Source organism: Maniola hyperantus, chromosome 19 (assembly GCF_902806685.2).
Source record: "Maniola hyperantus chromosome 19, iAphHyp1.2, whole genome shotgun sequence".
In the NCBI taxonomy this organism is placed as follows: Eukaryota; Metazoa; Arthropoda; class Insecta; order Lepidoptera; family Nymphalidae; genus Maniola; species Maniola hyperantus.
Genome location: NC_048554.1, coordinates 8,883,737 through 8,898,526, shown reverse-complemented (window position 1 = coordinate 8,898,526; position 14,790 = coordinate 8,883,737). Strand labels below are relative to the sequence as shown.

The 14,790-nt window shown below is 38.1% G+C and overlaps 2 protein-coding genes across 3 annotated transcripts in view; both read right to left on the bottom strand.

The window, feature by feature from the left end:
- LOC117991492 (carboxypeptidase A1-like) overlaps positions 1-14,790 on the bottom strand; it is a 253,318-nt gene that overhangs the window by 88,257 nt on the left and 150,271 nt on the right. The gene's annotated exons all lie outside the window — the stretch shown is intronic.
- The window catches only part of RunxA (Runt related A), a 39,439-nt gene that overhangs the window by 13,111 nt on the left and 11,538 nt on the right, over positions 1-14,790 (bottom strand). For both annotated transcript variants that reach the window (XM_034978875.2, XM_069504823.1), the window contains exon 2: positions 7,478-7,591. In XM_034978875.2, coding sequence (XP_034834766.1) covers positions 7,478-7,591 — 114 coding nt within the window. The remainder of the gene's footprint in view (positions 1-7,477; positions 7,592-14,790) is intronic.

Below are 14,790 nucleotides of genomic sequence, written 5' to 3'. Positions count from 1 at the left end.
GTCCAGTTAACCAAAAACATTTCACGAAGATTGATAAACCAAAGAGGACCTTATCTCTATTACTCTAAGGCTAACTGTATTAAGATTGATAGATCAAAGTGTAATGGACAAGTACTTGTGCAGTTAAGCCTTAGCGTAATAGAGATAAGGTCGGCTTTGGTTTACCAAGTTCTTAGTTACTAAGCCGGTAGCCAATAACCGCTCCTTCTCAGCTTTCAGTGAAATAAAGAAAGAGAAGGCATAATTATTGCGTTTCTAGTAACCAAAAACCAAACAATGCATTGTCAGTTGCCAGTTGGCAGCGTTGCGTTGTCAGGTGGTTCGTCATAGATGTTAGCTGAAAACCGTTGCTAGCTACGACAATAACGCTATGGTACGCTATAGGCACGGCAGCGGTTTTCAGTTAAGTTAAGCTATAGCGGACACATGTCTACTTGGCTGCCCTAGGCCTATGGAAGATTGCCACCCCCCTACTCCTTGTAAATCACGAAAAATTTAACGAGCTATAACAATATGCCGCCCTATGCCCGGGCCTACAGTGCTTATAGGCAACACGCAAGAACATGACGTGTGGAAGTCCCTATAAGAGACCTATGTCCAGCAGTGGAAGTCTATCGGTTGGTGCTGATGATGATGATGATGAACAAATTGATCGCCGTTGATATGTGTACATCTGGCATTCCGCCCCTGCTTTTGATTCAGCATTTCCGAATTACGTTCCAAACTAATCGACAATCCTAATCGAGGTCATACATGTTGACAAACACGCTATCTACAGTTGGAACGTATATGTACCTACCTACTATCTATAATAGCTATCTTTAATTTAGATACCTATCTATCTAATTGAATAATTGCAAAGATAGAGCAGGTACAGTAGGTAGGTACTTGTACCTATACAGTAGGTATCCGCTATCTTTGACTGGCTGATAAAAGCCAGTCAAAAAGCTGGTTTAAGCTGACAGATAAGTTATTGGTCTCTAATCGCAGATATAAGTCCCGCAAATTGCTATTGCGCTGGAAGCATGTCTCATTAACATCGAAATGAAGTCATTTTGACGTCATTTGACGTAAATTTAAATACCATCAGCTCGAAACTTCAGTCTAGTGCTGACGTCACTAAAATGGCGGCCACGCGTATAAGCAATTTGCGGGACTTATACCATGTTTTATTAGTAGTTTCTAATTAGGTTAGGTTAGGTAATGCTAAATATCAAATTCATTCATAAACAAAAAGTTTAGAGAATCGATTTTCGTGTAGCTGTGATAGCCTTGTGGTTAAAACGTCCGCCTTAACCGCCGTTCGATCCTGGGCACCCACCTCTTTCTTTTAGGAGTAATGTGCGTAATTTTACTATAATATATCTCTTGCTTTGATGGTGAAGGAAAACATCGTGAGGAAATCTGCATGCCTGAGAGGTCTCCATAATGTTCTCAAAGATGTGTGAAGTCTGCCAATCCACACTTGGCGAGCGTGGTAGACTATGGCCAAAACCCTTCTCATTTTTTTTTTAAATTCAGATACAAGTTAGCCCTTGACTGCAATCTCACCTGATGGTAAGTGATGATGCAGTCTAAGATGATAGCGGGCTAACCTGGAAGGGATATGGCAGTTTTTATTAAACCCCTTTACCCCTAGTACCCCTCTCGTTTCTACACGGCATCGTACCGGAACGCTAAATCGCTTGGCAGCACGGCTTTGCCGGTAGGGTGGTAGCTAGCCGCGGCCGAAGCCTCCCACCAGACCAGACCAGAAATTTAGAAATTATAAAATTCCAAACCCCTGCCAGGAATCGAACCCGGGACCTTCCCACTAATAAGACCACAGCGCTCACGACTGCGCCAGGGAGGTCGTCGAATTGATCGAGGTCGATTTGAGAGAAGACTCGTGCTCTGTAGTGAACCGGTCATGGGTTGATCATGATAATGATGAAAAATAATTTTCAGAATCATTATCAGTATTATTTTTTAGGTAAGTACCTACGCCTTGTTTTCCAACCAAGAAATGTCCCCCTCCATCCCTCTACCCCCAGGGTCCATTTTAGCGTTTAAACTATCATGCGTGATTTCCATACTAATATTATAAATGCGAAAGTGTGTCTGTCTGTCTGTTTGCTAGCTTTTCAAGGCCCAGCAATTTGACCGATTTTGATGAAATTTGGTACAGAATTAGCTTACATACCGGAAAAAGACATAGGCTACTTTTTATCCCGGAAAATTAAAGAGTTCCTACGGGATTTTTAAAAACCTAAATCCACGCGGGCATCATCTAGTTCATTTTAAATAGGTCCAGTTTGCTATAGGTAGACATTTTACAATAATAAAAATACATTTTTCTCTTTAAAGATATGCAAGAGTAGCTGAAAAAGCGGAATAATTTAAAGGAATCCGTAATCACCTATGTCCTATAGCGTATATCCGACGTGTCTACCTTTAGGTATTGTACCTACCTACCTGTGTCTCGTCCCGTGTTTCGCGCGATCGGAATGCGAAAGGGTGACACCTACGAGGTATCGACACAATCATGTAGAATTTGTCTCCTAATAAAGCCTATCCTATATCTTTGCCTAAGAGCGATTTGCCTTTGTATTATCTAGATAGGCCCTTGAATTATTTTACCTTTTATCAAATACTTTCTTGGATAGGTAGGAATCAATCAATCAATCAATCAATCAATTAGCCTGTTTACGTCCACAGCTGGACATAGGCCTTCACACGATCATCTGCCTTCCTCATCCATTAGTTAATAAATATCTAGTAAAAAAGAAAAGCGATAAGAAGTGGACATGGAAGCACTTTTAATATTATTTCTATGAGATCTCTACCAGTGACTCTTGGCAACAATACATACTATTTACAGATACATATTATTTTCTTTCTTCATCTGTTATTAGTTAGACATGTACCTACTTAATCCCCAGAAACATAAACAAGAAAGATAGAAGGTGGGACTCATGTAAATGCAAAAAATTAACACAAAACATTTATTACAGTAACCGGCTGAAAACATTGTACATCGACCTTTAGAGAGAGAGAGAGGTTTTGTAGACAGCTGTCTTTGTCGTTGAGACCGACAAAACGTCACATAGGTAAGTATGAGTGACATAGACAACGCTCTACACAGCCGAAATCTCATTATAAAAGTCGATATACAATATTATATCTTGCCGGCTATTGTACACTTATTTACACTTGAGTTGACAGACACACACATCAGAAAACAATTGAAATCTGATGCTCACACACATACATATTATCATCACACACACACATATTTTCCGCGTAAAAGATTCAATGTATAAATCAACAGCGCAACAATTACACACTTTCATGGCAAGTTGGAATTAGAAACTGTCATTTGCACCGTTTGAGGGGTCGTGTGGGTGAAAAGGGGGGGTATGTTATAGATGGGAGGGAAAAATAGGGTGCCGGCAAGGGCTACTGTGGACCTGATTAAAGGATTACACTGGGGTGGCGTCCGGTCTAGTTAGATTTATTATTCCAAGTATTTTCAACTAGTTAGTCTTGCTTTAGAATAAGTTCAGTCACTTGTCCGGTCTAGTAGATATTAAGCTTCGGGATGAATTGCTCTAATTTAATAGTGAAATTTTATACTTTTAATTTTTTACTATTATTCAACGTTATATTTTTTCCATGTCTAAAGATAACTAATAGAATAGTTATAAACAATGTTTTTTTATATTAAACTGATTCAATGTAAAATACCCCTAAATATGATAATAACACCATCAACATCTCACACAAATACGTGTGAAGTAAACAACCAAGTTAGTCCACTGACCTCTATACTAATACAAAGTCGCTGGACCTGTTACGCTCGATTGCCGAACTGTTTTTGTAGCAACTTGATTTTCGTCATTTTCGTACTGATAGCAGCAGTGTGAGCGTCATGTGAGCGTACTCGAACTAAATGTTAGTGATGACTGAGACTCCTGTCAACATTGTGTCAACACGAAAAAACACACACACAGTGACAGTGTTAATGGTCTAAGATCCCATTTTCATATTATGACTAGCTTATGCTCGCGACTTCGTCCGCGTGGACTACACAAATTTCAAACCCCTATTTCACCCCCTTAGCAATTGAATTTTCAAAAATCCTTTCTTAGCGGATGCCTATGTCATAATATCTATCTGCATGCCAAATTTCAGCCCGATCTGTCGAGTAGTTTGAGCTGTGCGTTGATAGATCAGTCAGTCAGTCAGTCACCTTTTCCTTTTATATGTTTAAGATATTCAGGAAATATACATAAAAATCATTAGGTACTCAGACTTTAAGCAAAGTAAGTATTTTTTACGTATCTTTAGAATTGATATCTTTAGATTGGCCCTCAACACAAGCGAGCAAATATATGCGTACGATAAAAGTAGGTACACACTAACATTTCGTTTCTCAGAAAATAAGTAAGGTCCGGCGGTCTTGGGGTCTTGCTCTATAATTTTAATTCCCCGTACGGTCGGTGAGGTACTTTTATTCGTCACAAAAATAACTATCATTTGATATGGCACACCTTTTCCAGCGTAATTGTAGATGTCCATTTCAGTGAATTAGTCGCATAAACCAAACGCACACCGCCATGCGCGCGGGTGGTCCGGTGCCGGCGCATCCGAAATAGCTGCCTTAAGAAAAACATTGTTAATAGTCCGCCCGATTATTAAACTGTAGGCGGCTACTGCGGCCGTAAAGCGAGCCACCCACGGGATGGTAAAAATAGGGAAGGGATGTGCAGCGCTTGTATCTGGTTATAGATTTTAGATCGATTATGATAGTTGTACTTGTATCCTCAAAACAGATAGGTATCTAAAATCATCGGGTTAAGACATAATTAATGAAACTGACCACTTTTAAAGGAAGGAAGAAAGAAAATTATTTCAAAGCAATTCATGTCGTAACTTTTAGCGTTTTTACATGTTGTAAAATATAGGTAAATATTTCGATATACATACTTAGATCTAATACAGTAATTTTATGGTAGGAAAGGGACTGTGTGATTTGATATTTTGCTGCAGTCGTGGTCTTATTTGTAGTTGTTTTGTCATCAAGATTGTGTCAGTATACCTATACTTAGTGTAATAATTTTTCCGACTTCAAAGTTGTTATAGACCGGCGGGGTCACAGAAAATTTGGTAACGATCACATCAGATATAGCTAATGGTTGGGTTAAAAGCAAAGCGCAACTACATATTTGAAGCCTAATAATGTAACTATGCCTGCACTGAATGGTATCGTACATTAAAATAGGTATAGGTTTATGTCGATGGTTAACTCGTACCCATGTGAAAAAGAAATAACTTAACACCTCCGTATAGCTGTAAGACATTTAGCTATATTATATATCTTCAGTCAAATTGTCTTCAAACATTCTTCAAACAATTATTCGATTTAAACACACGCATATCCAGACAGAACATCCAAAACAGCGCCTCCTTCACGGGCCATTTACAGGAATCTTTCAAGTCATTAATATCCCCACATGTTCGCATAGATGTGAACCTTCGGAACTTAGAATTAAATAATTTATCGCGCGGAGGCTGGCATAATAAATCAATATGCAGGGCATGCACACACGGGCGTGGGGGGGTTAACCCGGGCCCTTTCTTGACTAATTAATTAAACAACCGATTCATTACAGCCTTCCTTTGTGCCCTCACATTCGTCTGGTGAAGGGGTACAGATCCTTTACATTTTTCAATGGCGAGATAGTTCGGATGGTAAGAAGATGAACTTTTTTTCAGTAAAAGCTTCAAATTATATAGGATATATACTTAGAGTGAGGCTAAAATCGACACTATTAGGAGATACCTAGAGAAGGCCGGTTTAAGGAATTTTCAAAAAATTTAACTAAAGGTAACCCAAGCTGGGGTACTAGCCTGATTAATAGCTATAAAATATAATGTTTTTAGTTTTAGTTAGCATCTACTCTAGGTAAGTTTTAGTTTGTCAAAAAAGATAATTGGTCTTCTTATGGTTAGTTAAGTATGGCTTGACAGATACCTAATATAATAGATAATTAAAAAGTTATTTATATTTCCAATTTCCATGTATGCAATAAACAACTCTTTTATTCATTTTTGATGGTGCTAGATGATTTATTTATGACTAGATGATGTGCGCGACTCCGTCCGCGTGGATTTAGGTTTTGAAAAGTCCCGTGGGAATTCATTGATTTTCCGGGATAAAAAGTAGCCTATGTCCTTCCCCGGGATGCAACCAATTTCTGTACCAAATTTCGTCAAAATCGGTTGAACGGATGGGCCGTGAAAGGCCGGCAGACAGAGAGACAGGCAGAAAGACAGACAGACACACTTTCGCATTTATAATATTAGCTACAAAAGGTCGGGAGTTGTGACTATTCCAAGTAGGTAGGTACGATAATCATTTTAATGCCATTGATCGGGCAGGCTTAAGCAGCCGTTCCCTTGCTAGTCATTTGTTTCCGTCACCTAGCTACCAACTATTTAGATTGCTTCACTCAACTCTATGCCAAGGCTTGTGCTATTAATTGTAGGTACATTTTGTTTAAGGGAATTCAAAGTAATTGTGCGTTTCCTGTAGTCTATAAGCGAAGAAAATACAGATGAGATTCCGAATGAAATGAATGAATGAAAATTCCATCTAGTACAAACTATATGAACATACTCATACAGTTTGTACTAGACGGAATTTTAAATGACTTCTTCACGCTAGCGGTCAAAATGGACTTTTCCAGGGATATTTCGAAGGACAAAGAAAACTTTCCGAGCTAGTGAGATGGGAAATCTAATTTGTCCCATTATAGCAATTTTTAGTTTAGTCAAACCATTTTCAATTAGGACTAACACTGTCGTGAAAATGTAGTAATTTTCAACAATCTAAATAACAAAACAACCAACCAAAACCGCAAACGTTTGTATGTTTACAAACGTTTTTAATGAATATTATTTCAATGGTTACTCTTTATACTGTTGTTAAACTAGGAAGTCTTTCCACCGACTAACTAAAATTTAGACCAAGAAGAGTAGATAAAAGAATGTTTATCATAAAACTGACAGAAAATTGAAATACCTAGATTTAATCCCGTGAGAACATTCGTGGGACTCAAGACATTGGGATAAAAGTTATTAGATTAATCACTCCTTGCAGACTTTTACCCTGCGTAAAAATTTGATTTAAATAATATGTAAAAAGCTAGGTCTCATTTCAGAAGAAACAATAAAAACCTACCTAATCTTGTCGACATATAGCTAAAACACGGTTATCGTGGTAGACCTTTTAAGATATAAATTTGCAATGCCAATAAACGCCGATTTATTTTTGAGTAAATAGGCACATATTATACCTACCTAACTACTTACTGACTATAAAAGTCGGAAAAATTGAGATAGACAGCAAAAAAGTTGTCCGTGAACAAATTTGATTAGAAATTCGTTTTGCAAAACGCATTTCTAGTCCGAGTGAGCTAGATATAATACTAACTGGTTTTGGAACGAGGTTCCCGTGGCCCGTCCACGGTGACTTTGATCGCTTTGTTGTATGTCGTCACTTGGGGCGGCGATGTTGATACTGTTATCGTCAATGTGAAGGATTTCCCTGCAACAATACAAATAAGATATTTAAAAAAATTATGAAAGATTTATTGATAAATGCACTAAACCGCAGATCTAATGATCCATACTAAAATTATAAATTCGAAAGTGTGTAGTATGTCTGTGTGTCTGCTAGCTTTTCGCGGCCCATCCGTTTAACAAATTTTGACGGGTATACCTTGAGATAGGTAGATAACATACCAGGACTTATATAGGCTGGTTTTTATCCCAGAAAATTAATTTTTAAAATCAGTCAATCCTTGCCGAAGAACTCGCGGGCATCATCTACTTAGGTATTTGGAATAGAGACTACAGGGATAACTTGCATCCTGGAGAGAAATATAGGATACTATTTATGCTAGAAAATCTGAGTTCGCACGGGATTTTTAAAAAACGTTAACTTACCTATGCGACTAAGTGTCTGCATCATCTAGTATTATAATATAAATTAAGTTTATAATGACGATCAAAATATGTAGTTCTCTGAAGTTGTATGTAATTGAACTATGAATTCGATCAAGCCTTAAAATATTTGTGCAAACTTTTTACTCGGAATGAGTGGAAGCAATAAATTCAATCTGTGGTCGCTACTCTTTTCGCCAGCGTCCACTTTTTATAGTTTGATTTTGATCACTTGTTCGAAAAGTTAAAATTTATTGCGGGTTTGTTTTCAATTTTCGTGCGCCGGTTAAAAAATTCAATCCCGATAGGTTGTGTATGATAGAGATCAAATATACATATGTATATAGCGTTTCGAACTTTGTACGAGTACGAGTAATAAATTAAATTATAGTAATGGCCATCACAACTGCAATAACGCCAACTATCAAAATACCGAACAAATAAGCACTTGACGCGAAATGACGCATCAAAGTGGAGAGCATAAAAGGGCAACTCATCCACAACATATCAGAGCGCGTCACGAACAACAGGCCAACCACTTCATCACAGTATAACGCCGGCAATAAAAAAAACATTTCCATCTGCGGAAAAACCACAGTTAATATTAAATGACCGTCCGTCAAAGCTGTATTGTAGAGCGCTTTGGCCGCTCGCTGCGGGATGCAGCCAATACCGATTTTCTGATTTTTCCACCCCGGGCCGGGGAATGGGGCGAGGGAGGAGAGTGACATGTAAGCTTTAATGGGGCCTGAAGCGGCACGCCGCTGGCTTCACGCGAAAAAACTGAAAAAAGCCTCATTCATACGTGATTTCATGTGTAGGCTACTTTCTGCGGGAACGGTGTGTGCTCGTTAAAAATGGAGGTCGTACACGAGCCGGCTTGTTGCGGCCTATCGGAGTTTATTAACGCTCGAGAGGCCCCCGTCGTTAACACTTATGGGAATACTCGTGTTTTGTGTCATGATATGTGTGGTGTGTACCAATGTGATCAGGTTAAGGTTATAAATACATAATATTAAGTAAATTATAGGCACGGAAATAAAGCGCTTTATCTGCGTGGATTTAGATTTTTTTAAATCCCGTGGGAACTCTTTGTTTTTCCGGGATAATAATAATAATAATAATAATAAATAATTTATTTATTTAGGAAGAATATGTACATTTTACAATAAGTTTAGGTGTAATCATAAACTTTAAATCATAAGTTTTTCCGTACACCAATGCCGTCGACAGTAGATAGGTACACGTAGCACATTAATTTAATGGTATAATACTTAAAGCTAAATAACAATACTTACTTATATAAACTAACAACATTGAACTAAATGTAGGTTATTTTAAACTAAATATACTTAGTAGGTAAAAACACAATCATTAAATTTATAGATAAATGTAGGTAGGTAAGAAAAAGTTCGTTATTTATATCACAGCGGAATAGTAACACAATATGACGAGCGTAAGACGCTCACTCACACTACGGTAGGAGTAATAGTGTTCTGTGCACACTACTTCGTGTATGATGTTTAAATTCTGGTACAGGGTGATTATTTTATTTAAGTGCAATATATCCATTAATATTTTGCTAATGTGTGATTGATTTTGGTGAATGTTATTGGCAAGTTATTAGTATTATTAGTAAGTTTAGTTATTAGTATTATTAGTAACTATAAAGTAGTAGTATAAGTTAGGTATTAGTTTTATTAGTAAGTGTTAGTTATAGATGGTATTCTTTTAATTCATAGAGTACTTATTTATAAATTCGATATTAATTGATATTGATGACATGTTTTAAAGTTTAATTATTGTATTTCGATATTATAATTTGTTGATAGTATTCTTTTAGTTTAAATTTTATATTTTTACGATTTATGACGTCGGTGAGTGACTTTGGAAGCTGGTTAATTAGGTTAGGTACGACGTAATTTAGCCTTCTTTTTCCATATAAGTTGTTATATTTAGGTAATAGGAGTTTAGGGTAGTCAATTCTTCGGGCTGAATATGGGATCTGTACTTTTCTTAAGTCTTCATTAAAATATTGTTCATGTAATAATGTCAGTTCTGTTTTTTCATGTACAGGTATTATTTTGCAGAAAGCAAATAGCTTACGGTAGTCATCTTTATAGGCTAATTTTATTTTATTTGGAACTATTTGCTTTAGGATCCGCATTTGAAGTGCAAATATTTTATCAAGATGAGTTTTGTACGTTCTTCCGTAGCTTGACAATCCGTAGGATATAACTGATTCAGCCAAAGATGTGTACAGTAATAACAGTGTTTTGTATGGTATTTTGTATTTTATTAGAGAAAATTTAGCTAGAATTCCTCTAAGCCTGTCGCACACATGGTTAACGTGGTCTATCCAGTTGAGTCGATTGTCAATCACAAGCCCAAGGTATGTGTGCTTGTCGACTACGTCGATTGCATCACATGTACAAGGTGTTCGATTGTTAGCGGTGTTCACATGGAGGCAATGGTGATTATGTGCTATTAGTTTAGGCTTATACGAGCTTCTATTTTGGCTAGTACTAATGTATATTACCTTAGTTTTGCTGGCATTGAGCACCAATCCAGAGTCATGTGACCATCAGCAAATTGGTAGATCTCACACTTTTTTATGATATTGGGAAGACTATTTACGTAGGTAAGGTAGTGCAGGGGTCCCAGTACAGAACCTTGAGCCGTTCCTTCCGTTACCTGAACTGGAAAACTATCAGCGTCACCAACCCTTACCCTGTATGATCTTTCTTGAAGATAGTTTTCACACCATGTGAGTAGCTTACCTCGTATTCCGCTAGTAGCCTATGTCCTTCCTCAGGATGCAAGGTATCTTTGTACCAAACTTCGTCAAAATCGGTTGAACGGATAGGCCGTGAAAAGCTAGCCGACCGACAGACAGACACACTTTCGTATTTATAATTAGTATGGAAGTATGGATATACTGTATTACTAATGCGCACGACCTTATCACGTCAGATCAGCGTGACAAGAAATGCTTTGCCTAATAAATTATCAGATCACTATTCAGATTATAGGTTGTCATTCGGATATATAGACGTTATGAGTTATGAGCTAACTGTACCTAGTGGTACAAGCGGGGCGACAAAGTCGTTTACAGTACGCGGCAGAAAGTAATGTACATCGACCTTTAGAAGAAGATAGCAGATTTGTAGAGCATTGTCTCTGTCAGTGAGACAGCCAAAACGTCATACAGGAATGAGTGATAAACACAACGCTCTACACAGCCGGCTTGTCATTCTAAAGGCGGATGTACAAGTAGATACTTTCTGCCGCGTACCTACTGTACAGAGATTTTAGAAACTGAGGAGTATGGCGAGTGGTACCTAATGGCGAAATAAGGTAGCTGGTGGGGTTGATATCAAAATCATTATAGTGATATTGAAAAACCGGCCAAGTGCGAGTCAAGCTCGCGCAACGAGGTATCCGTACTACAGTCTATTTTTTCGACATTTTGCACAATAATTCAAAAACTATGATGCATAAAAATAAATACAAATCTGTTTTAGAATGCACAGGTGAAATGTTTTAGACAGAAAAACTAATCCATACTTATATTATAAATGCGAAAGTCTGTCTGTCTGTCTGCTAGCCTTTCACGGCCCACCCGTTCACCCGATTTTAACGAAATTTGGTACAGAGATAGCTTGCATCCCGGGGAAGGACATAGGCTACATTATATCCCGAAAAATCAAAGAGTTCCCACGGGATTATTAAAAACCGAAATCCACGCAGACGAAGTCGCGGGCATCATCTAGTTCAATATATTTTGACCCCACCAAATCAGACTCGAACTCGTGACCCGTGAAGAGGCTAGCACCCTCACATTGGAGTGAATGGAGTGAGTTTTAGGTATTAAGAATGGAGTGTCCATGAATTTTTGTTTTACGGTCGATTTTGATTCGAATGTTATTTAAAAAAAATGTTGCCCGCGACTTTGTCCACGTGGTCTAGATTTTTGTGGAAGCTCTTTGTGATTTTTGTGTGGATTTTCCGGGATTAAAAGTAGCCTATGTCTTTCTCTGTATAGTTCATGTTGTATTATTAAACCATCAAATCAAATCAGGTGTTATTAAACTATCAAATCAAACCAGTTATAAGCGACGATCCGTATAGTCAGTACCAGCCGCGGCGTGCCACTGTACACCGCGCCTAAATAAATAACCCCTTCCTAATGTTCTAGCTCACGGCACGCTTTACGAGTTCACAATTTCCTCACTCACCCCATCTTGTGACACTCGCATGCTAAATGACGGACGCTTTCGTTTTTGAGATTGATTTATGGGTGACTTGATTTAGGTCGTTTATTGCGTAGGTCCTGGTGTAAGCAAACTGATAATTTATGTTACTGGAGCACTTTTTATACAGTTGGTATACCTATAATTACGATTTTTGGGGGGTACTCACGGAACAGGGGTACTACACAGTTTTGTTTTTTTGAAGTTCTGTCACGAACTCAAATTTGTTATCTACTCTCGTGACACTCATACCTTAAAGATTGGCCATCTTCTAAATACATAAAAGGATTGACTGACTGTCTGATCTATCAACGCACAGCTCAAACTACTTCAAACAAATTCAACCCCTAAGGGGGTAAAATAGGGGTTCGAAATTTAAGTAGTCTACGCGGATGAAGTCGTCGGCATAAGCTAGTCTTATACATATATAAAAGCAAAAGCTGACTGACTGACTAACTGATCTATCAACGCACACCTCAAACTACTAAATGGATCGGGCTGAATTTTGGCAAACAGGTACCTACTTAGTTTGGTATTATGAAGTAGACATCCGTTAAAAAAGGATTTTTAAAAGTTTAACCCCTAAGGGGGTAAAATAGGGTTCAAAATTTGTGTAGTCCATCGTGGATGAAGTCGCGGGAAAAAGCTAGTGCAATCTCAAAGTGGAAATACATACATTGGTTTTAAGGGTAAATACCTACATGTACCTACTGTTTAATACCACCTCTACCACATGGTTTTAAACAAGCTCACAATTATTTCGTCTAAGTATAGATCGTCGTATAGGTATCAAACCATTTTTGTGATTGTGATTGGTCATACAACGCAAAGTGGCAAAAAGCTCGCAACTTCCACACTCGCTCGTCTTGTGACATTCGCAGGCTAAACGACGGACGTCTTGTTTCCAGATTGATTTATGTGGGTCATGATTTTTTAATTTGTAATACAAAGCAAACGTGCAAATATGATAAATTTTTGTGCTAAAGGGATTGAGCAACGTTAACCGATCATGAAAACAATCGAGTTTAGAGTGACGATCCCGTACCAGTCGCGGTGCCTAAATAAATACTATCACTAAATGCTCCAGCTCACGGCACGTTTACGAGCTCGCAACTTCCACACTTGCCCGTCTTGTGACATTCGCACGCTAAACGACGGACGTTTTGTTTCCAGATTGATTTATGTGGGTCATGATTTTTTAATTTGTAATACAAAGCAAACGTGCAAATATGATAAATTTTTGTGCTAAAGGGATTGAGCAACGTTAACCGATCATGAAAACAATCGAGTTTAGAGTGACGATCCCGTACCAGTCGCGGTGCCTAAATAAATACTATCACTAAATGCTCCAGCTCACGGCACGTTTACGAGCTCGCAACTTCCACACTTGCCCGTCTTGTGACATTCGCACGCTAAACGACGGACGTTTTGTTTCCAGATTGATTTATGTACGACATGATTTTATTATGCGCTTTAACGCCTACGGTAAGTTACTGGGACACATTTTTAATGCATGGGTCGTACCTACTTTTGTTATTTTATTCAAATAAGTTATAACAGTTCTCGTATAGATAATAATCGAGTTAGGGATCAGAAAATAAGGTTATCTCAAGGGCGAGGTTTTTGAGTTGAAATTGTTTTAATCTAGGGGTGCGACGTGACAAAAATACTTTCAGTGGAAAGAAACGGTGCTTATACAATGCTTATACAGTAGCTGGCAGAAATATTGTACATCGGCCTTTAGAAAGACATTTCGGCTTCGTAGAGCGTTGTCTCTGTCACTCATACCTATGTGACGTTTTGTCGGTCTGAACGACAGAGACAACGCTCTACAAAAGCGCTATCTCTTTCTAAAGGACGATGTACTATATTTTCTGCAGCGTACTGTACGAATGCATGCTTTTCTACCCAATCCATCCAGTAATTTGAGCTTTTCCTTTATTTATTTAGATACATCAAACATAGAGTGTAGGTACATTACGCGGCCTAAAATGATGAACATCGATCTTAAGAAGGGGCTAGCAGATTTGAAGAGCACTGTCTAGGTCGTTGTGGCCGACAAAACATCATATGGGTATGAGTGACAGAGACAACGCTCTACAAAGATGAAATGTCATTCTACAGGCCAATGTTCATCACTTTCGGCCGCGTACTGCGCTGTGGAGTGCGGACGCAGCCAAGCTCTACTCCAATCCGTATGTTTTTTTATTTATTTTTTACCCCATATACATATTGGAGGGTCGATATTGAAAGAGTTCTTACTGTATGTACACTCCGTGAAAAGAAACGTATGAGCTTTACTCTACGGAAGGTAGCCATCTTTATTTTAGTTGTCAGAGTTGGACTTTGACACGCACGAATTTTGTTGACGTTCACAATTTTCTCTCGCGTTAAATTAATTAAGTATCAGATTATAGCTTAGCTAATTATTATTCTTTGAGATAGGTAGGTAGTTTCTTAATCGTGATATTTAATTCGGTGATTGTGATATAGTTAGAACAGTAATTGTTCGATGCTAATGTACATTGTGTTAAATCGTAACATCTAG